We start from the raw sequence: 21,767 nt of genomic DNA, 5'->3' as shown, positions 1-21,767 counted from the left end.
TTGGTCCCAAACCAGGAGCTTGATCCATTACATTTTACCTTTCTGTAGATGCCAAAGATGGTTCCAATGGATACAAGGCAGTCGATGTTGGAAGATCCATCAAGAGGATCAAAACAGACCACATATTTACCCTGAGCAAAAAAAAAAGAAAACACAACTTTACATTTAAAATGAACACATTGGGACTTCCCTGGTGGCACAGTGGTTAAGAATCCGCCTGCCAATGCAGGGGACATGGGTTTGATCCCCGGTCCGGGAAGATCCCACATGCCGTGGAGCAACTAAGCCCGTGCGCCACAACTACTGAGCCTGCGTGCTGCAACTACTGAAGCCCGCGCACCTAGAGCCCATGCTCCGCAACAAGCAAAGCCACCGCAATGAGAAGCCTGTGCACTGCAACAAAGAGCAGCCACTGCTCGCTGCAACTAGAGAAAGCCTGCGCACAGCAACGAAGACCCAATGCAGCCAAAAAAGAAAAAAAAAAAGAACACATTGTAACGAAATAAAGAGTATATACGAGGGGGTTAAAAGAGGGAATCTAGGTGAAAATTCAAGAAATGTGTCTTACTTATACTCTGTCAGGGAAGGTATGAGGTGGTATACAGAGTGAAAATAACAACAACAAATATATATCAAAAGATCATTAGGCAGAGAAAACACAACTTAGAATAGGAGGAATAGATATAGATGAAGGTGAGGAATACAGATAATTAAGTAATAATTTCCGATATCATTGATTTGAATGAATCATAATTTTGGTTTGAGTTTCCTGGCAGTCAAAGGAAAAAGAGAAACAAAACTTTATTCATAAGGGAAAAACATAATATCGTAGGTGAAGCAAAGACAACATTAATATCTCTAAGGAAATTTTCATGCAGTTCTTATAGATGACACTTGGGGTTACAGTGCACAGAGTTCTCAACCATATCCCTACTGTAATTCCCAAAGGAAATAACCCTCAGCTGTTGTAGGACGACTTAAAGACTCATTCTTTGGACAGGATTTTCAGGGGTATGTGGGAGCTGGCTGGAGTCAGCTCTCAAGGGCCAATGGTGCACATCTCTTCCCAACTCTGTTTTCAGTGATGTCATGTTGGTAGCTTAAAATCAACTCTGGGGGACCATTTGCACAGTTGAAAGTGGCAAGTGCTACAAATCAGAGGGTTTTTTTTCTAATAGAGAGCCAGTTTACCAGCACACCACTGGAGATTTTCCACCTCCAAATTAGCCACTTTAAGAGGTGGTTTTTAAATTTCTGCATCAAATTAAGGCAATTCTTTGATTCCCTGACCTCCTGCTCTTAACAAATCACCTTGGTTGACACAGGAGAAACTGTCATCAGGAAAACAGGAACATGCTTACCACGAAGGCACACTGTAGTCAGAGCAGTTGGGCAGACCAATGGAGAATACTAAACAACAAATTCAATACACATGCCTAAAACTGCCAAGTACCTTCAGAAGCCCAGCAGAGAACAACATGAACTTTGAATCTGACACGTAGTGTATTTTAAGAATGATGTAAAACAAGTTAATCAGATGTGGCTCCCCATCCCTCTTATAAAGGTCAGACTGGATATCAGGCAGTCTCTTTAAATTCATCTTCTGATTAATTTTTTTCTCATCCTACTCCTTCATGTCCCCAGTTCATCTCAAACAGGGAAAGATAGTAACCCATCTCAAATGGTTTATTTTGTTATTATTATTACATGATTTTTGTTGTTCAGTGAAAGCTGGATATACTCTTTCATTCACCTTTTCAACAATAATTTATTGTTGATCCCCTACAATGTTGTGCTAGAGGCTGGGATACAGAGAAGAATATAATTCATTCTCTGCCCTCAAGAAGCAATCAGACCGTAACTGAGCAGGACCCTACAGGGCTTTCTTAAGACAGATTTCCCCCCACCCCAATGTCCTCTGCCTGCCTCTTGCCTGTAGAAAAACTTTAGCCAAAGAATAAGTTTAACCAGAGAAGTGAGAAAATTAAAAAACAAAGGAAAACAATCAAATAAGACAAAATAATAATAGTTTAGTCATTAAACAAAGTCAGGAAACTTTAGTTCCTCCTCATGGGGTATAGATAATATTCTGAGCCATATTCTTTAAGCTGTTTTGCAGATACTGAATCCCCTACAGGTGGAAGAAGTTAACTACATGATGACCAGACTAGAAATGACAAAAGCTCCTCCATCTTACACAGTTCTTTTTAAGATGACTCCTCAAGGAGATGGGAACAAACTGACCCTGGAGTTGAAGATTAGTTGTACTTAAAACAATCAAGATGACACTGATCAGACCACCACATGGCCAATTTCAAGATGATTATCAGAGCTAACTGTGTTGTTCTGCATGTAGCCCCCTCCCTCTGCTTATACACCCCTGAAACTCCCCTTTAAAAACTCTTGCCCCCAGATCGGCAACAGGGAGTTGGTTCTTTGGGACATGAGTCCACCTTCTCCCCAGGATTGCTGGCTTCCTCAATAAGGCTATCTTTCCTTTTACCCAACACTTGTCTCTCAGTATTGGATTCTTGAGCATCCTGAGTTTGGTAACAAGATTAATAGGATTCCAATGGATTCCAATGCATGAATCACTGATATGAACAGCTTAGATTAGCAGGAAGGTTGGTTATGAAGGCTGGGAATTGGGTGGATGGAAGGACGTAGTTAACAGAGCCAGACTTTGAAGAGCCTTGAACATGACAATAAAAAGTTAGAAGTGGAGATGAGTATGAGTATATTTAAGTCTCTCCCATGTATGAGCATGCAGGAGAGATGATAACGGCATGGACTGTGGTGGAAGTGTAGATAGGAGAGGACAGTTTGAGATACGGCAGTGAAGTGGAATCTGTGAAATGATGACTGATGGTTCAGGGGGGATCTAGGCTGTGTCTTAGGAATCCAGCTTGGCTGAACAAGTGGAGTCATTTATGAAACCGGAAAGAAAAATGATTACATTAAAATCCTCAATAGTGTAGGAGCAGACCCACCCTTTTCTCAGGTTCTACTATTATGGCGTGTTTATCTTCTTCCGACACAAGAACACAGGTAGCAAAAGATGACTTTAACACATTAATAACCAGGTCATTGGAGAGGACATCCAGCTTCTTCACTTGATCACCCGTCACGTTGGTAGAGCCAGCAATTCCATAGCTACAGGGAAGAAAAGATACAAAAATATAAGCCATGACCACCAGAATATGTCAATGCATCTATAAACTCACTCAAAGAGGGCATTTGGTAAGATTTAGAAGAAAGGAAAGAAGACACATGGTTTGTAAGAAATAGAATGAGAAAGATGGTCATCCATCTGGATTGGCTCCTGGAGGGAAGGAAATATTGTCATTCACCTGTCCAGTTCCTATCATGGTACCCAGCACACCTTTGTGGTTAAATCGATGTTTCTCAAGCTTTTTTTTCATTATGGCCCCTAAGGAGGTTTTTTTTCTCTAACACACTCCCCCATGAAATTTTAATATTGCAGATAAAGTATCTGTTTACGCACTGTATGTACATATATTTCATACCCAAAAAGATTGATTTTTTTTCACCTGCCCCAAGAACCAATTTTCACTCCCGAATGCATGAGCTAATGCATAATGAATCAGTTGACAGGCACAGCAAGCAAAGAAACCTTCTGGGTGGGAAGGAGCCTGAGAGGGAAACTAAGCCAAGGGATCTATGGTTTTATAGCTGATGAGACCCTAAAAGAAAAGAAATACTGACAGATTCCACTACCCCATTTTATAGAGGAGGACGCTCACTCCAAGACACCAATGGGTTTCTCTAAACTGGAGCAGCAGAGGAGAGGTGAGAAGCTCACTTTGACTTCCAAACCAGGCCTCTCCTAATGGCACCTCACTGCCTCTGGCAGGAGTCCTAGGGGCTGAAGGGATTGGGAAGTCTGGAGTCCTTACTTTATTTTCAAGGTATCTGCAAGTCAGTAATTGTGGAGCTTCCAGAATCCAAGTGGCTGGTACAAAATGGAGCCTAGTTTGTTAGAATGAAGGAAGAGGAGGGTTGTCATAGCCTGGGGTTGAGTAGGAACACTGAAAGGAGGGGAAATGTTTTAGAAGAAGGATGCACTGAACAAGATAAGAGACTGGATGTGGGAAGGGAAAGAGTAGGAGCATTGAAGATACCACCAAACAGCTGAGAATGGGAGAGAAGGGGTACCATGGTGCCCTTGGCTGAGATTGCTGGGAGCACTTGCCTGGGGACTGATTGTCATGGCATTCACTGCTCAACTCCTGAAAATGCATTTTCTCTAAACATAACTTGCATGTCTCTTGCTGGACAAAACTGAGCCAACATCAGAAACTGTCCGAACCCAAACGGCTCGCCTGGCCTGACTCTCCAGGAGATAACTCCAGTTATCATCAAGCCCATTCTCCAGTGTTGCCTCTTTCAGCATCGTTCCCTCGCCCACCTGGAAAACAGCGTCTTGTCCCTCCAGCCCTCCTCCCACTTCTTTTCATCATGTCACTCCTATTTCATAAGTAAAAGACCAAGGGATCTATCAGACTTGCAGCTGGGGTTTCACTTCTCTTTCCACATAGTCTCTTTCTCACTTCGATTGTGAGGCCGACACTGATGAAGAAAGAAGTCAGCCAAATTCTGGATGGAACTAGGGCTTGGCAGGGGCCAACAACTCAATGGCCTACATCTTCCTCAATGGCCCTGCTGGCACCAATTGGCTCTCCTTCCTAGCCTGACACTTCTACCATTAAAGTCACTACTAATTCAGGAGGGTGAATAACGCTGATGGAAAAGAACATGGGCTTCATGGCAGAGACCTGGCTCAGCCCTCAGCTCTGCAAGTCCCCCGCTCTCTCTGAGTCCTCCTTTTCAATCGTGATCATGGAGGGTAATGATCTTCGTGGGGCTGTTGGAGGATTACACACTTATCACACATACACAAAGGGTTTAGCACAGCCCTTCACGCCTCATGTTAAGTCCCTTGTTTGCTCACTAAAGGGAGCACTCATTAGGGATCTGCAATACTGTGGGAGGGGAGGGGGCTCTCAAGATCCCCCAGGCTTCATCATCTTCGTGTTGGCATGGTTGTTTAATCTGTACTTCCATGAGGATGAGGACAGAGGGTATGTTTTCCCCCACTGTGTCCCAACTTCCAGCACACAGTAGGCCCTCAAGCAATACTTGCTGAAAAGCATCCACTGAAGAGAAGAGAAACCCAAGCCTGAAGGAATAAGTATAGGAGCGGTAGACTTCAAGGTCATTCCACACCTTGGAGTGTGGAGGAAGCCACTGGCACAGTCCCCAGAGGGACCGGCCTATGGGGACAGTTCCAGGGAGGCCTGGGAGGCTGGGACAGGTGGACAAGGCCCTGAGGCAGGCATGGGAAAAGCCTACTTTACACTTTGTTCTGGGTATCTGGCTCAGCGAGATAGGTGAAGAACAGTCAGGCCTCAGTTCCTCTTACTCAAAAGCTTCCTAGAGGCCTGTGTGAGTGATCATTTATTCCACAAATATCTATTGTCCCCATGTGCTGAGTGCTGGGGTTACAGTGCTGAGCAAGATGGATGAGATCCCTGCCCTCATGGAGCTTATATTCTAGTGAGTGAGGCAAACAAGAAACAAGCAAGTGCTTTTGAATGAATAAGATAACGTTGGATAGTGACGGGTGCTCTAATAAAATGAAACAAGATGCTGGGGGATGGCAGGGCAAGGGGTTTAGATGGTCAAGGAAGGTCTCACTGGAAAGGAGCAGTTCCAGCTGAAGGATACTTTGAATGTTTTTCAAACGAAAATGAAGCTATAACAAAGCCCTAAAAGAGCCCAAAGAAGCCAGCCAGTAATGATTCCAAAGAACAGCTCTGGGTCAGTAATTTATCCAAAGGAACAGGGAGTTTGTTTTTCACATATTTCCAAATGGGAGGAGTTACTCTGTGCACATTTATATAAGTAACTTTTTAAACCTCAAAGTCTTTTTCCCATGCGGTGGGCTACAAGAGGTTACAGTCAGCGTCAGGGCAGCTGGATTGTCCAGCCAAGACCACCAGCCAGGTTCCTCACTGCTGTTCCAGGGTTCTGAGGTGGATCCTGCCCTTGGGTCACAGAGTGTGGCACCACCTGTCCACGGGGAGTGGGGAGGGGCCATATAACAGCTGCAGGATGAACACTGCAGGGGACACTCACCACACCAGAACTGAAATGGCCATCTTCATGGCCAAACCATGAAGACCACTGGGATGGCTCCACCTCCCTGCCTGGTTGGGTGGTCACCCCTCCTTCCTCCTCTTTACTCCCATGGAGGGTCCCTCCTCTGTTCTAACCAGAAGGACCCTTCCCCATCTATCCTCCAGTTGCTTGTGAAGCATAAAAAACATGGAGATAGATGATTCTGGGCCCCTCAAACTCAAAATTCAGGCACTTTATAACTCTTCTAGGTCATCTTCTGGGAGGGTTTCCCTTGGTGAGACCTTGTGTTAGGAAAGTCTTCGAGAAGGCCCAGGAAAGCGATTCTAAGGTAGAAACAGGATTCAGGAGAATGAATTCCCAGCTTGCCATGTCAATAGTGACAATATCTGAGTCTGTACCCAATCACCTCAGATTCTGTACGTTGCACCTTAGCGCTGGAAGTTAGCCATGACACGAGGAGTTTCTCACACGGCCCTGTGTCATCCTGCCCAGGGATGATGAGTCAGGACTAGGCAAACGCTCAGTCAGGCTTCTCCCAAGTTGCCTCAGGAGGGGCCCCCAGAAGGGAAGCAAGACCCCCGAGGGAACACATTCCATGGATCAATGAAAAGCCGGAAGCAGGAAAGGCTTCTACAACTTTGACAGAAGAAAAAAGCCCTAAGAAAATCCTCAAGGAACTAATTAGCCGAAGAGCACATAGAGTTTATTTTCTTCATAAGTTTTCAGAAAATCGCTTAGAAACAATACCCTTCTGCATTCTGATCAGTCATCATTCCATCAAAAGCCCCAAAGGATAGAAGAAGAGCCTTTACTGTATAACCCGATGGCCACGCGCAGGAGCAGTGGGGAAAGGAAGCAGCATCATGCGCTTTCCTCCGTGGGCTGGGACTCTAGACCATGGGGGTTCAAATCCCAGCTCTGCCACGTGTTAACCAACCCTGTGCAAATCTCTTAGCATCTCTGATCTTTGGTAAAATGGGAATTTAGTGCATCTATGTCATAGTATGTATGAGGATGAGGATGGGGGGAAGTAAATGAGTTGACATAGGTAAAGGGCTTAGAACAGAGACTGGCACCAAGGTAGTGAACAAGAAATGGTATCATTCTCTTCCCATCCCTAACTCCCCTCAGCAGTAATACAACCATGCTGAGAAGCAAGGTGGGTCCTGACAAGAACACAGCACCAGGGACCTGGGTTCAAATTCTGCCTTTCCTCTTACTGATTATATGACTTCCATCAAGTTGTCTCAGCTCCCTGATTGTTTCCAGGCTTTGTAAGGGTGAGGGCTAACCCACATGATGCACCTGATTCATAGCGGCTAATGGCAGCCATCATTGTTCTTAATGGAGCCCACAGATTGGTTGTACAGGTTGTTTGATGAAGGGGTGGGGAAATGACTTCTAAACCAGTTTTTCAGGCAGCTTCTGGGAAGACAGGCAATGCAGAACAGTGTCACAGGTAACTGACAAGAAAAGAAAGCACTCAAAGTTCACATTTGACTAAAGTCTCCCTGGGAATATTATTTCATTTGAGATGCTTATGATATGTCACTTCAATTTTATTCATATTAGTTGGCCCTGCAGCCCAAGTTGTTCAGGGCAGCACAGCATCCTGTGGTTTATGCTGTCAGGGTTTATGCCCCTGTGATGGTTTGTTTTTAAACATCCGGAGACACAAAATTTCTCTTTCTGGAGTTTGGGGAGAAAAATCAATTTGAGAAGCTGCTGTCTGTAATATCTCTTCTTTTTTTTTTTTTTTTGGCCACACCACAGGGCGAGTATTGTAATATCTCCTTTTATGCTTACTATAAAAACCTCACTGAAAATTTGAAACAACTGTTAAGTCATTTTAATTTATATGATGGGAAACTCTTTAGAAGGATAGGTTAATTTGGCCAGTATTTTTAAATCCTTAGATATTTGGACTAAATATTAGCATGGTTTTTCAAATTTGCATACGGTTTCTACAGCCATTTCACAGCCATAAAGTCTGCAGTTAATGATGGTCAGGGGAAAGGCTCCTTTAACATTTCTGAAGCAGATCCCTAGACACAAGGACCGGATCCAGGGCCACACTTAGGGAAGAACTTTCGATGACATCCTTGATTTGCTAACTAACTAGACCTTTCCCTTCTGATGTCAGCATGGCAGTGTAAAGTAGGCTGCCCTTTAGATAGCATGCACAAGAGCCAAGTGGAAGAGCTCATTTTTAGAAGAAAAAGGGAGGCAGATTATTATTTAATCCTTATTACTGAAGTCGAAGGTAACATGACTTGTTATGTATTGATTCTGAAGTAAATGACCAACCATTCACCCAGCCCAGAACATCCAAAGGTCGGATGAGAAATACAGGCCGCCCTCGGTATCCTGGGGTTCTGCATCTGCGAATTTCCACCTGTAGTTATTTGAATCCGAGATCATGCAGGGCGGACTGTACTCAGCCATTTTACCTAAAGGACTTAAGCATTCGCGGATTTTGGTATCTGCTGGGTGTTCTGGAACCAATCCCTGGTGGATACCTAGGGACGACTATACATTGAAGAAGAGGTGTCAACCAGAGCAGCTTCAAAGACCACAAACCCCAAGGTTGGCTTGAGTTCATGCCAGCCCAAAATGAGTAAATAGGATGGTATGTGGCTGGTTATGCTTCTGGTGTGGAAAGGAAGTTACAATTCCTTTTTGGTAATATGGACATGATAATTCAAGAAATGTAAGATACATATGATAAAATTTCCAGAAGTTTAAGATTGTAAACTCTGCAAACTTGAAGAAGTTCAAGTATGTGTTAACTGACCTGTAATTCCAAAATTAAAACTAAAGTTATTTATTATTTTCTTCCACCAAACAACAGAGGTGACCTCATATTTACAAGAAAGTTTTCTTGATGTCACGTGAGCATGATGGGAAGTTTCTGGTAACCAATCTGAGGGAGCAAAGTCATCTTAATATATAATATTCTAGCCTGGAACATATCCCTGTTGAAATGCATGTGGGCAACTACTAAGGAATGAAAAGCAGAATATAGAGCTATCTGTTTTCTAGAAACAAAAAACTTCAGCTTAGGAAAACAATGATGACAGTATCAATTTAATGAACTCAGATCCTCCGCATACAACTCTTTGAGGATTAAAAAAACAGTTGTCTCCATCTTACAAGTGGGGAAGCTGAGGCTCAGAGATGTTACGCCAATTGCCTAAATCCTCACAGAAGTTAAATAGCAGAGCCAGGAACTTGAGCCCAGCTCCACCTCTCTCCAAAATGTGCTCTTAAAGCCTTGCATGCTCCTGTTCTGCTAAACCGGTTCCTAATTTTCTTCTCCTCTTCCTCTTGCCTGAGGGTGAATGTGCCAAAATCCAGTGGCCTAATCTTATTTTTTTTAATATTTATTTATTTTATTTATTTTTATTTTATTTTTGGGTCTTCGTTTCTGTGCGAGGGCTTTCTCTAGTTGCGGCAAGCGGGGGCCACTCTTCATCGCAGTGCGTGGGCCTCTCACTATCGTGGCCTTTTTTTATTACGGAGCACAGGCTCCAGACGCGCAGGCTCAGTAGTTGTGGCTCACAGGCCTAGTTGCTCCGTGGTATGTGGGATCTTCCCAGACCAGGGCTCAAACCCGTGTCCCGTGCATTGGCAGGCAGATTCTCAACCGCTGCGCCACCAGGGAAGCCCCAAGTGGCCTAATCTTTAGTCAGCTCTTCACACCCAAATTCCAGACTGTCGCAACTAACTGCAGCCTGGGCAACATCTCCAGCTGGATGGCCCTCTAACACCTCAAGTTCCACATCACCAAAATGTCGGCATCATCTTCCTACCCTTCTCCAGCCTCTAAAACTCAGCTCCTCCTTTGGAATTCTGGGTTTTGGGGGGGCTTTTTGTTTTTTCGTTTTTGTTTTTGTTTTTAATGGCACAGCCCTGCTCTAGGGGTTCTTTGAGAACCTCCCTTGCTGTCCTTCTCCCTCATCCCCACCCAGACTTCTCCCAGGTCCTCCCCCTCCTCCCCTCTAATCCCCTAGCTTTGAATGCTGCTTTCCTCACCTCTCCCCTCTTCAGTTGGTGTTCCACATGTCTTAGCTTTCTCTCTTTTAACTCTATACTTCCAGCCATACCTGCCCCAGATGAATCTCCAGTCATTCCACTGCCCCACTCAAAAACCTGTACCTCTCCCCTTTGCTTATCTCCCCAAATATAAAGTATTCACCCTTGCCATTTGATGTTCCCCCAATGCACCCACAATTTAACATCCGCAAATGTCCCACCACTACATTACTTGAAGTAGTCCAGGCTTCAGTCAAACTGAATGAGCAACTTTTCCAGAAACACCTTCCTACTTTGTACATTTCCTCACATGATGGCCCAGCCTAAAATGCTCTCCAGCCATCAAGCCTATGAGCATCTTTTCCTGACCATTGCAAATGCCTGTCTTGATACTCCACAGTCCTCTGCATCCACATCATATTTTTGGTACCTCTAGGAAAGTATCTTTCAGATCTCTATTGTTTTATAATTCTACACTTGTAATATTTTTCCTACAGCATAAGCTCTGTATCATTCTCATCTCTCAGTCTCTTCTAGAACTAAAGAGACAGAGAGAGAGAGAGAGAGAGAGAGAGCTCTCCAGGCTCTACGTTTAAACTCCTGATCTGTCCCTAATGAGGAGTTATGGCTGAGCTCCATAAACTGGTTCCGCAAGGTTCCTGTAATCTGCAATCATCTTGTCCCTCTGGCTAGATGCCCTTCTAGGGCAAGTCATCAGCACTAACAAGTTATTTGCAGGCATGCTGGCCTTTTCATCCGGGATATCGAAGTCATGAGTGTAATCTGGAGACCTACGTTGAGATCTTGTCTTATTGCCCCCTGCTCAACTACATGTGATACTGAGACAGTCAAACTTATTTTCCCACAGGAGTACTTAATGTCCAGGCTCTAGTCCTCCTCTGGCAGCCACCCATATGGCCATGCATCAACACCCATTTCACAGGTACAATGCTGTTTGAAATAGTCAAAGACCAGTGGCATGCCCAAACATATGGGAAATGTCAAATAGCTCATGATATGTCCATGCAGTGGAACACAATGCAGCAATTAAAAAGGAGGAGGTGGATTTACATGTCCTAACATTGAAGGACGTTGAATATATATATTGTTGAATAATGAAAGCAAACTGCAGAAGAATATGTTAAGTGTGATTCCATTTTGTTTGCTATTTACAAAGAGTCATATGGAAATATGTATCCATGTATAAATTTATATTAATATAAAGAAGTATCTAGTATAACTGACTCACTTTGCTGTACACCCAAAAACTAACACAACATTATAAATCAACTATACTCCAATTTTAAAAAAAGACATAAAAAAAAAAGAAGTATCTAGTAAAATAACCAGTAAATTATGAATAGTGGATACCCCAGGGAATGGGTAGAGGTGGGTTTCACTTTTCCCGTTGTGTTCTTCTGAGTGGTTTGAATGTTTGTTGAGTGCAACTTATTCCTTATTATTAAGGAATTATTAAGGAATTTATAATTATAGCAACAATATTTTTTAACCTGGTATTTACAGGTACCTAGTGTAAAAATATACATAATTTATATAGCCAACATTAGCACCCTTTGTCCAGGTCCCACTATCAAAATCCCACTACCTAAGGTCCCACTATCTGACATGACTTAAAAGGTGGGAAAGATGCACCTCAAAGCAGATCTTGTGTTTCTGAGTCTCTTTGGGGTTGTGAAAGGTGCTGACACATTTTTAAATAATACAAGAAATGACAAGCACTCTTTTTGAAGAAGCCCCCTGGTTTTCAAAGGCAGGTAAAGCTGTTAGGACACTTTTACTTATTGTAAATTAAATTTGAAGTAAGATTTTAATTGAGTGTGTTTCCTAAAGCACAGCCTCCTTAGAAATGTATTAAGAGGGACCATAGGTGAAATAGTAATGGAATCACCACCTTCCTAACGTACTGTCCCAATCCCTCTCCCAGCAAGGGCCGTCCCTGCTTGACATCTGAAAATAAATGTGATGATACACTCCTTCCTTAACAGTTAGCTCGGATAGATTGGGAGTTTGGGATTGACATGTACACACTGCTATATTTAAAATAGATAGCCAACAAGGACCTACTGTATAGCACAGGGAACTCTGCTCAATACTGTGTAATAACCTAAATGGGAAAAGAATTTGAAAAAGAATAGATACATGTATATGTATAACTGACTCACTTTGCTGTACACCTGAAACTAACACAACATTGTTAATCAACTATACTCCAATATAAAATTAAAATTTAAAAAAAAAACTAGTTAGCTCTACCAAGCCATACTGTGGGACCAAAGGCAAAGAGCTGACCAGAAAAGGAAACTAGGTTGCAGGGGTTATACTTTTTCAGATCAGCTAAGAGCACTGTGCACAATGTTTAAGGTGTTCCTAAGTGTGGGAAATATTAGGAAGGAGTGTGGGCAATCTGAAAACCCAGGCACCCTTGAGCTATAGTGAGGACCAGTCTAAACATAAAATGCTCGTGCACACCAGAATGAACCAAAGGGCACTTGTGCTACTTACAACAAGCCACACAAGAAGGTACTCTCTGAACCCCCGTGTCCTGTGATTGCTTTGCTAAACACAATGTGATCTGTGGACCAGCAGTCTCAGCCCCACCTACCACAGAAGAACGTCTTAGAAATACAGCATCTCCAGCCCCACTCCAGGCCTCCTGCGGCCCTGTGCACACCAGCACTGCCGCCCCTGAAAGCTCTGGACAGAGGGCCTCCTCCCAGTGGGGGTTCCACCCATTGCTCCTAACAGGACTTGTCTAGGGTCAAGGAGATACTGAATTAGAAACCTGACTTGGGACCCCAATTCCAAAGGGAGTGAAGGAGGTCAAAGAAAAGAAAGGGAAAGGAAGGCACCTGGGCCAGCACTTTCCTGTTTGAGGCTAGGATGGGTATGGCAGTCAGGCCAGGTGCCCACCTGGTGCCCACCTGGCCAGCCAGTTTCATCAGGAGGAAGCCAGAGGGGTGCTAAGGCAGGCTGCTCAGCCCAGGGGCGCAGGCTGCAGGATGGATGCAGCTGTGGACTGTGAGACAGGCCCCCAGGTGGGAAGCTCAATGGAAGAGGGAACTAGGCTTGAGTGCGGCTTGAGCTTCTGCAGAGGGGCAGAGAGAGGGAGGGAGGGAGGGAGGGAGAGGGAGAGAGAGTCCCAGATGTCAGACAGAGACTGACAGCAGGGGCAGAGGATCAGACATTGGACTGCCCGGCAGTTCCCCTGCCAGAGAGGGAGGACACGGCCAAGGTGAGGGGTCGGGGGTACAGAGGCCTGACTCACAGGTGCGCGATGCCCGCCTTGCGCACGGCGGTGGAGATGGCTTTGACCGCGGTGCAGAGCGAGTTGAGCAGTTGGGTCATCTCGCCCGTGCCGCGGGCCTTCCTGCCCTCCTCCATGACGAAGCGGGTCAGGGTGACGATATTGGTGTCGAAGGCCGCCTGGTCCGTCATGCTGTGGCCGGGCTGCTAGGCGCTGGGCGGCAGGTGCAGGCGGAAGGGCGCGGTGGGACGCGGCTGGAGCGCAGACCGACGGCCTCTGAGGGTCAGCACCGCTCGGAGTGGGCCCGGTCCCAGCGGAGTGTCCCGCGGAGCCTATAGGCGCGGGTTACCGCCCTCCGCCCACAGGAACACCTCCACGCCCTGGGCCCGCCCCTCCAAATGCAGCCCCGCCCACTCCGCTCCCCACCCCCATCCCCCGTCCGGGATCCTCGTTCAGTCTCAGTTCCTCCAACAGCGGGGCTGCCCCCTCCCCCGCGGCTCACCGCCACCTCCGCTTCCTCCGCTGTCGCCGCGCCACGCCTCCTCCAAGCACGGCCACTGGCGTGGTGGAGCGCTGCTCCGGGCCACCTACATGGTCTTTTTCAGTCCCCACAACGACCCTGCCACAGAGATGCAATCATGATTTTCCCCCCAAGATATAAAACGTCTAAGTTGGGAAGGGTAAGCGTGGTGCTCAGTGCAGCGCTGCAGCCCAGCTGCTCCCGGGTTCCGGCTGGCGGCTCTAACCGCTGCGGTTCCCTCCCCCACCGTGGCCACCTGCCATCTGCTCCCTGCCCTCTGTCCACCCCTGCTTGGCCTGTCACCTGGTTCTTCTGACCAACTTCAGGAGACGTGGATTCCCTTGTTCCTTACCTGTCCTTGCCTGGTTTGGGATCCTTAATTCAGGCCTCTTCTCAAGATTCCTGTTATTTGAGAGCTGTTGGGGACCTTCCTTTCCAACAACTGCATTTTGCAGAGAAAATAGTCACAGACACAGGGAAGTGTCTCCTGGATACCATACTGAGGCCAGGGGCTCTGAGGCCACATCTTGACTGCTTTGTAGGCACATTGCTGCAGTCCTAAGGCAATTCATACACTGATTCATAGAACAACATTTATTGAGCACTTACTGTTAGTGAGGCAGTGATTTGAGAACTATCCCCTGTCTCCTTGTCACAAGTAACAAATGCTTCTGTTCGATCAAAAGTACTTGGTGTGGGGACTTCCCTGGTGGCATAGTGGATAAGACTCCGCGCTCCCAGTGCAGGGGGCCTGGGTTCCATCCCTGGTCAGGGAACTAGATCCCACATGCATGCCGCAACTAAGAGTTCACGTGCCGCAACTAAGACCCAGTGCAACCAAATATATATATATATATATATATATATATATATATATATATATATATATATTTTTTTTTTTTTTTTAAGTACTTGGTGTGTTCGTTGGCTAAGCACCCCAAAAGATGGACCCACTGAGTCCAGTACAATTTCTGGCAACTCTGGTATGACATGTGCCCTGACCAGGGACAAGGGGAGCCAACCACACAGGAGTGAGGTAGACTTATTCGCTTCTGGTATTGGTCAGATCATCCGGGTTCTCTTGGTCAAACATTGTTCTTCTGGGTATCTATTGGTTCAGAGACTGCTTGCCCCCTGGATCTCTGTGGGCAATGTGGTCACGCGAACGACTCTGTTCAGTGCTAGTGTTATCGAGTCCAAGCTCGCCATGCTCGCCTAACGACAGGCCAGTGAATCGGAGAGCTGTTGAGGCAAGGAATACGACTTTATTTGGAAAGCTGGCAGACCGAGAAGATGGCAGACTAGTGTCGCTGAAAAACCATCTTATCAGGGTTTGGATATCAGTTTCTTTTATCGCACACAGAAGGGGAGGAGATGAGGAAGTAAAGTAAAAAGGCCATAAGTTTTGCCAATATCCCCTAAAATGGCCAGCCTCAGGGAGGGGATGTGTTCATTTCTTCTTTCTTCCAGCCATCCACAGGTGGGCAGGGTCAGATTGTCTCCCTGAGAGCTGAACAGAGGCACTGTAGTTTAACATTTAGGCAGAGGGGCAAGGTTCCCTGAGGCAGGCCATTATGTATGATTATAATAACAAAAGCGATGAAAAGCAAAGGTTAAAGTCAAAGAAACAGATCAAACATGGAATCCGATTTAGCTCTTCCATGTTACACCAGCAGACTTCAGAGGGTGTGTAGAATTCAGGACCGGTGCTATAATAGGTAGGGATATCAGGATAGCCTCACTTTTGATTAAAGCAGAATTTGAGAAGCACACAACTGGGCTTGGGTATTTGATTTCACCCTGGGTTTGAGCCCAGGGGTTCTGATTTCTATAACTGGGAGGTTGCATTCCTGCCGGTAAGGAACCACAGGTCTCTGTGAGTGGGAACTCCATTCCTACTATTCTGGGAGGTTGCATTCCTTCCTATGGGAAACTAGAGACCTCTGGGTTTAGAAGCCACCTTTTCTGTGACTGGAGGGGTGCGGGGGTTGAGTTCCTTTTTAATAAGAAACAAGAGACCTCTGGGTGCAGGGAACACAGGTGCGAACAGGGTCCCTGAAATCACTCTTCCAGATGGCAGAAACTGACTGCCAAACTTGGATCTGATTATCTTATCTGTTTAAAAAAATTAGTTGAAACTGAGTTCCTCGGCGACCTTAGAAAAACTACTTTTGATCTCGGATGGCCTTGAAGCAGGATTTCGGTTCCTGGCCAAAGACTGAAGTCAGGCTGCGGCAGTGAGAGCACTGAGTTCTAGCCACTAGACCACCAGGGACCAGTGGCCAGTGACAAGGCCCTGGCCCGTCAGCTGTGTAGAAATGAATTTCCACATAGACCCGGGAAGCCGTGAAGCAAGTAAAGTGTTTATTAGGAGGAAAAAGAGTACAGTACTTGTGGATAGACACACGGCCGGGCTCAGAGAGAGAGTCGCGCACTCATGATAGAATCTCTTTTATGGGGCATTTCTCCTGGGTTTCCTTTGACCAATCATCTTGCTTTGCCTGGTTCTGAGTCTGTATTTGGTATATCTCAGGGTCCTCCTATGTGTGCATGTGCATCTCTTAGCCAAGGTGGATTCTAGCGAAGAGGCCTATGGGTAGGTTGGCATCACTTACTGTGGGGTGGTGCCCCCTCACTTTTTGACCTCCAAGGAGTCTTTCTGCACATGTGTAGTCAGGAGGGTGTCCTTGACTTCGAGAATGAGGAATATGTGGTCTTTTGTCTTCTATCTGGGCAGGGTCCAGCCTCCTCTCTCGATTGTCCTGCTATTGATATTTTGGAGTTTCTGTCCACAGGGAACGAACTCCAGCTGCTTACCCTGGGGCCCAACTATCTCCTGCCTCACTTTCAGGCTCAAGATGAGCAAACTCTGGTATCTATAACTCACGTTAGTCAGCCTTTGAGAATGGCTGCCTCCCTGTGGTACATCAGAATAGGAAACAACATTTCTGTTCCCAACTGTAGTCCATTGGAATGTATTCTAAATTGGAAATCTTTTGAGTATCAACCCACGCGAAAAACCAGATGGTGTTTCTCAGTAATGCTGCCTGGCCCCAGTACTTGTTAGAAGATCAAGAAAAGTGGCCAGAAAATGGGTCTCTAAATTATAATACCACCCTGCAATTGGATCTTTACTGCAAAAGGTTAGACAAGTGGGACGAGATTCCCTATGTGCAGTGCCTTATGGCACTTTACCAAAATAGGGGCTGCAGCAACGCCAAACGCAGCCCAATCACCAGATCTGGAGACCAGCAGCGGGAGGGGGAATTAAAAACAGCTGTCCTTCTTTTACACATCTAGTCTTTACAGGACCAGAGGTCCTACAGAAACAATCCAAAGCCTACCAATCCTTTCACGACTCCCAAAACCTCCCCTATTCGTCTTAAGAGGCTTATAAGTATTAAGAAAATTTTTTTCTGATCTTAAGGTAACACAAGTTTCTTCTAGGAGGAACTTGCATTTCTCCTCTTAGGTATTCTCCAAGCATTCTTATCTAGGCCATCTTTAAAATGCAAATTTCAGGAAGGTAACTATTATCAAAAGAAAAAAAGAAAGAGGGGGTAGGTAATTCGGAACTTGACTTGTCAAGGACAAATACAAATCTTAAGTGTCGTCTCTATAAATATTAGTAAAAAGGGGTTAACCATCTAAACAGGTGACCTTCATTTGTTCTGTTTGCCAGAAATGCAATCTGAACCCAACCTCTTTTGTAACTGATGAGTTTTGTACTATTGTACCGGATTCAGGGCTGACCCATGTGCCAAATGCTGCAGGTGGGCCCAGCAAGATGAGAGCTGAAAACTGACTGCTGAGTTCAGCTGTGGGGACCTCGGTGCTGATGATTGTGCCCAGGGTTGTCAGATGGGGGAGCACTGGATGAGGTAAGTTGGTGGGACCACCAGGAAAGACAGCTACTGACTCTTCACATAGCCCGAGGCAAGGGGGGGCTGATGCCACCACAGATAGCAGGAAGAGCAGACCCTTGAGGACCCAGTTAACTCTTTGCTCCTTGGGCAACTTTTCAGGAGAAATACTGCAGAGAGCTAAAAAGGGGGGAGGGCCTTGGAAAAGAAATATTTCCTTAAATATAAAATTTGAAGTGTAATGACTAGTATTTTTGGCCTGGCCACTAGTTATAGCAGCTCTATTCAAGTGTTTGCCCATTTATGTGTCAGACATTTAGTCTCTGGGGATCTCAGATTTGATGGGACTGTAAAAGTCCAGCCCAGCCCTCCTGAAGTTTAATCCCTTGGAAACCATCCCTGGTAAGAGGTGAAGCACTCAGGATTGGGGTTGGGCAGGCCTGCTGGATTCCCAGCTCCAGTTCTCCCCAGCCTGGAGACCTCAGCCAGTTACCCAATCTTGCTAAACCCAGTTTATCTGTTGGTAAAGTAGGATGGTTGTTCCAGCTTGGAGGGGTGTCATGAGCAAGACGTGATATGATGGCAGAGTGCTCAACTCCCAGCCGGACACAGAGGACACACTAAGTACATGGAAGAGACCTCTGTCTAGCTCAGCTATTGATCCCTGTTACCCATAATGAAGGGACGCCCACTACTTACAAGACAAACCATCCCCTTAGATATAGGCCACCTTGCATGGTGGTCAGGTACACAGACTCTGGAGCTAGATGGCCTGGGTCTAGGTCTCAGCCTTACCCTTTACTGGTGGTATAGGCCTGTGCAAGTTACCGACCTCACTGAGCAACATTTGGTTCATCTGTATATTGGGGCTAATGACTGTAGCCACCTCATAAGATTATACAATGATGCAGGTACAGTGTTTAAGAACCACGCCCAACCTATAGTAAGTACATGCCATGTAAGCTTTGTTATATGAGTAGTGACAATGTTACTAAACTGAGGAAGCCAATACTCAAGAAAGTGTTGGTTGGAAAGGAAAGTTTGCTGTACTCAGGAGGCCAGCAGCCTGGGGAAAAGGCAGACTCATGTCCAAGAACCAACTCCAAAGATTCTGCTTGACCATGAAAGTTTTTTTTTTTTTTTTTTTAAAGAGAGGATTTATTCACAAAGCAGCCGAGCGAGGAACCAGGAGAACAAATCTCAAATCCACCTCCCCGAAGGCGAGGGGCTGGGGTCTTTTTTTTTTAAGATTTTTGATTGATTGATTGATTGATTGATTGAGTGCTGTGTTGGGTCTTTGTTTCTGTGCGAGGGCTTTCTCTAGTTGCGGCAAGCGGGGGCCACTCTTCATCGCGGTGCGCGGGCCTCTCACTATCGTGGCCTCTCTTGTTGCGGAGCACAGGCTCCAGACGCGCAGGCTCAGTAGTTGTGGCTCACAGGCCTAGTTGCTCTGCAGCATGTGGGATCTTCCCAGACCAGGGCTCGAACCCATGTCCCCTGCATTAGCAGGCAGATTCTCAACCACTGCGCCACCAGGGAAGCCAACCATGAAAGTTTTTAAAGGAAGAATCATTTGGGGAGGGGGTCAGAGTCTTCATTATCTTCCACTGTGTGCAGACTTTCCTCTGATTGGTTGGTAATAGGGCAGTATTTCAGGAGTCTTGGGCTCAGCCTGAAGTTACCACCTTCCACCCAGGTAGGGGCCTTAGTGCCTGCAGAAGAACTCAAAGATATTGTTGTATATACTACTTGAGAAAGAACCAGGACGCTGTCCCAGGGCTGCACTATTGTTTCTTGACTGCTCCTCCTTTGTTTCTGCATTCCCTTCCTTCCATGATTAGCAACTATTTGAATCTGCCCTTTGGAACTCAGGGAAAGTCTAGAAGGCTGAATGAAGCCTATTTCCTACAAACTAGAGATGAGACACAGAAAGAATTTGTACCCAGAGAGCCCTTACAGGGTCCTGCTCTATTTCAACAACTGTTGTTTTCATCAGAACAGAAGAAAGTTCCCTTGTCATCAGAAAGGGGCTGAAGGGACTTGGGAATGGAGACTCAGATTGTACTTGCCTGTTGTGCAGTTACGTCCCATCCATCATGTCGTTGATTGTGACTAGCTCTTTTCTGGGTCAAGATACATAAACCCATCACCCGGGTGTTAGCCAGAGTCAGGAAGGTGCATGACCAGAGGACAGTGGACACCTCTGCACATGGAATTTCACCCTGTGCTGCAACAATTTCACCTCCTCACACATCACAAAACACATTCACCTCACACAATACTGCAGATTTGCGTAGTGTGTGAGCCATTACCAATTTTGTTACAGCTGCACTGAACCCATTGACTCCTTGAGACTCCTTCCCACACCATGCTCCATTTCTATGATGGCTCCCCCTCTCCTTCTCCACCCCACTCCCCAGTGATCCATTCTCCTACCTAAAAAATCAGCTTTCTTTTCTTACCCCTGCTGATAGTAAACTGGCTGATTATTGCAGCAGCAGGATGGAGTTCATGGTGCAATTGCAGGAGGGCTCAGCCAGCCCTGTGGGGACCTCTGAAGCTGGGGTGACCCTTCAGAGTAGTCTGTAGCTGGGGCAAGGGGGCCAGAACTTCTATCCCCGTGTCAACCTGTCATTGGCTCTAGGCTGCTGTGGGAAGGGTCATGACATAGGAGAGGTAGCTTTCTTCTGCCCAAGCAATAGTCCCAGGAGCTGGAGAACAAGTTCTTTGACTTCAATGAGGAACTAGGTGAATAATAACCGAAGAAGTGTAGGAACTGGGGTGAGGCAAACGTCTCTCTGCAGCTCTCAGTTTTCTTTTCCTCTGTGTGTCATCACTCAGACACTCTCTCCCCTTGAAGGAGCATGTATGGCCAAAGGCATTTCCAGACCTATGTTCTACCAGCTCAGCTACTCCCCACCCCCTGGTTCCAGCAAAAATCCAATGTTGAACTCTCACTGGTCCAGATAAGTGATCATCCCTCAGCCAATGATTGTCATTATTGGGATAACACTGAATCTCCTCTAACCTATAAAAAAAGTAAATAATTATAAACATTAGCATTTTGCCTGTTGTACAGGTTCAATGAAATCATGCATAAAAGCTTAGCTCCTGAAAATTAATAGATGCTTAATCTACTGCTATTGTTAGAATTTAGATAGGTATTGAGGGTTGATATCCAGGATGGAACATTCTGGAGTTAAAAAGAATGAGAAATAGCATAAGAAAGCTGAGTCGAGTTTGAGGGACAGTGAGCCAACCAGATTGACAAGGTGGAAGGTTGTGATGAGAGAAGAATAGTGGAGAAGCCTGGAGAGTAGATTGGCTGAGACTATGGAGTGTTTGAACATGAGAGTAAGGCATTTGAATGTAGTTCTGGAGGCCATTGCCACTGCAGGTGGGGTCTGGTCTGCAGTGTTCATTACCTGTCTACGATAAGTATAGCGATTGGGAGTAAAAAGTCACAGCAATTTGACAACAAATGTATGTCTAAGGAACCTAATAATAAAAAATTGGGACCTGTATTTTATGTCTTTTTAATCTCATTTTTCTTGAAGTTCACTTTTATTGTATTCTACAGAAGCAATGACCCATGATGGATTGGGAATGTTTTTTAAAACCAGTCTTTCACCACCAATAGTTTGAGAAGCACCACTGAGGACGGCAGAGGACCTTCAAAGTTTTATGACAAATGACATGCGACAAGATTCTACTTTTCCTAGATGTAACGCTTGGGGTAGATTGAAGTGGAGAGAAAATGGAGAAAGAGACACCAAGTGGGAGGCTCCCAGGTCCGTCTGGGTGGGAGCCAATAAAGGCCAGTGGGAGCAGAGATCAATATTCTATTATAACCTAAATGGGAAAAGAATTTGAAAAAGAATAGATACATGTATATGTATAACTGAATCACTTTGCTGTACAC

At 45.6% G+C, this 21,767-nt stretch overlaps 1 protein-coding gene and 1 long non-coding RNA gene across 4 annotated transcripts in view; one reads left to right on the top strand and one right to left on the bottom strand.

Moving 5' to 3' along the window:
- FBP1 (fructose-bisphosphatase 1) overlaps nt 1–13,798 on the bottom strand; it is a 26,579-nt gene extending 12,781 nt beyond the window's left edge. The window contains exons 1-3 of one of the 2 annotated variants that reach the window (XM_036855070.1): nt 13,484–13,798; nt 2,991–3,153; nt 39–131 (exon numbers count right to left, since the gene is read on the bottom strand). In XM_036855070.1, coding sequence (XP_036710965.1) covers nt 39–131; nt 2,991–3,153; nt 13,484–13,653 — 426 coding nt within the window. In that variant the 5' untranslated portion in view covers nt 13,654–13,798. The remainder of the gene's footprint in view (nt 1–38; nt 132–2,990; nt 3,154–13,483) is intronic. The other variant, XM_036855072.1, reaches the window with a different exon arrangement.
- Nucleotides 12,392–21,767, top strand: LOC118896769. Of its 2 annotated transcripts, none has more exons than XR_005020284.1 (3): nt 12,392–13,450; nt 17,756–17,863; nt 21,426–21,767. It is a non-coding gene; the product is annotated as an uncharacterized LOC118896769 (long non-coding RNA). The 2 variants fall into 2 exon arrangements; XR_005020285.1 differs by having other exon boundaries at nt 17,729–17,863.

This window comes from Balaenoptera musculus, chromosome 6 (assembly GCF_009873245.2).
Source record: "Balaenoptera musculus isolate JJ_BM4_2016_0621 chromosome 6, mBalMus1.pri.v3, whole genome shotgun sequence".
NCBI classification, from domain to species: Eukaryota; Metazoa; Chordata; class Mammalia; order Artiodactyla; family Balaenopteridae; genus Balaenoptera; species Balaenoptera musculus.
Note: the sequence above shows the minus strand (reverse complement) of the source record. Positions and strands in the feature narration are given on the sequence as shown.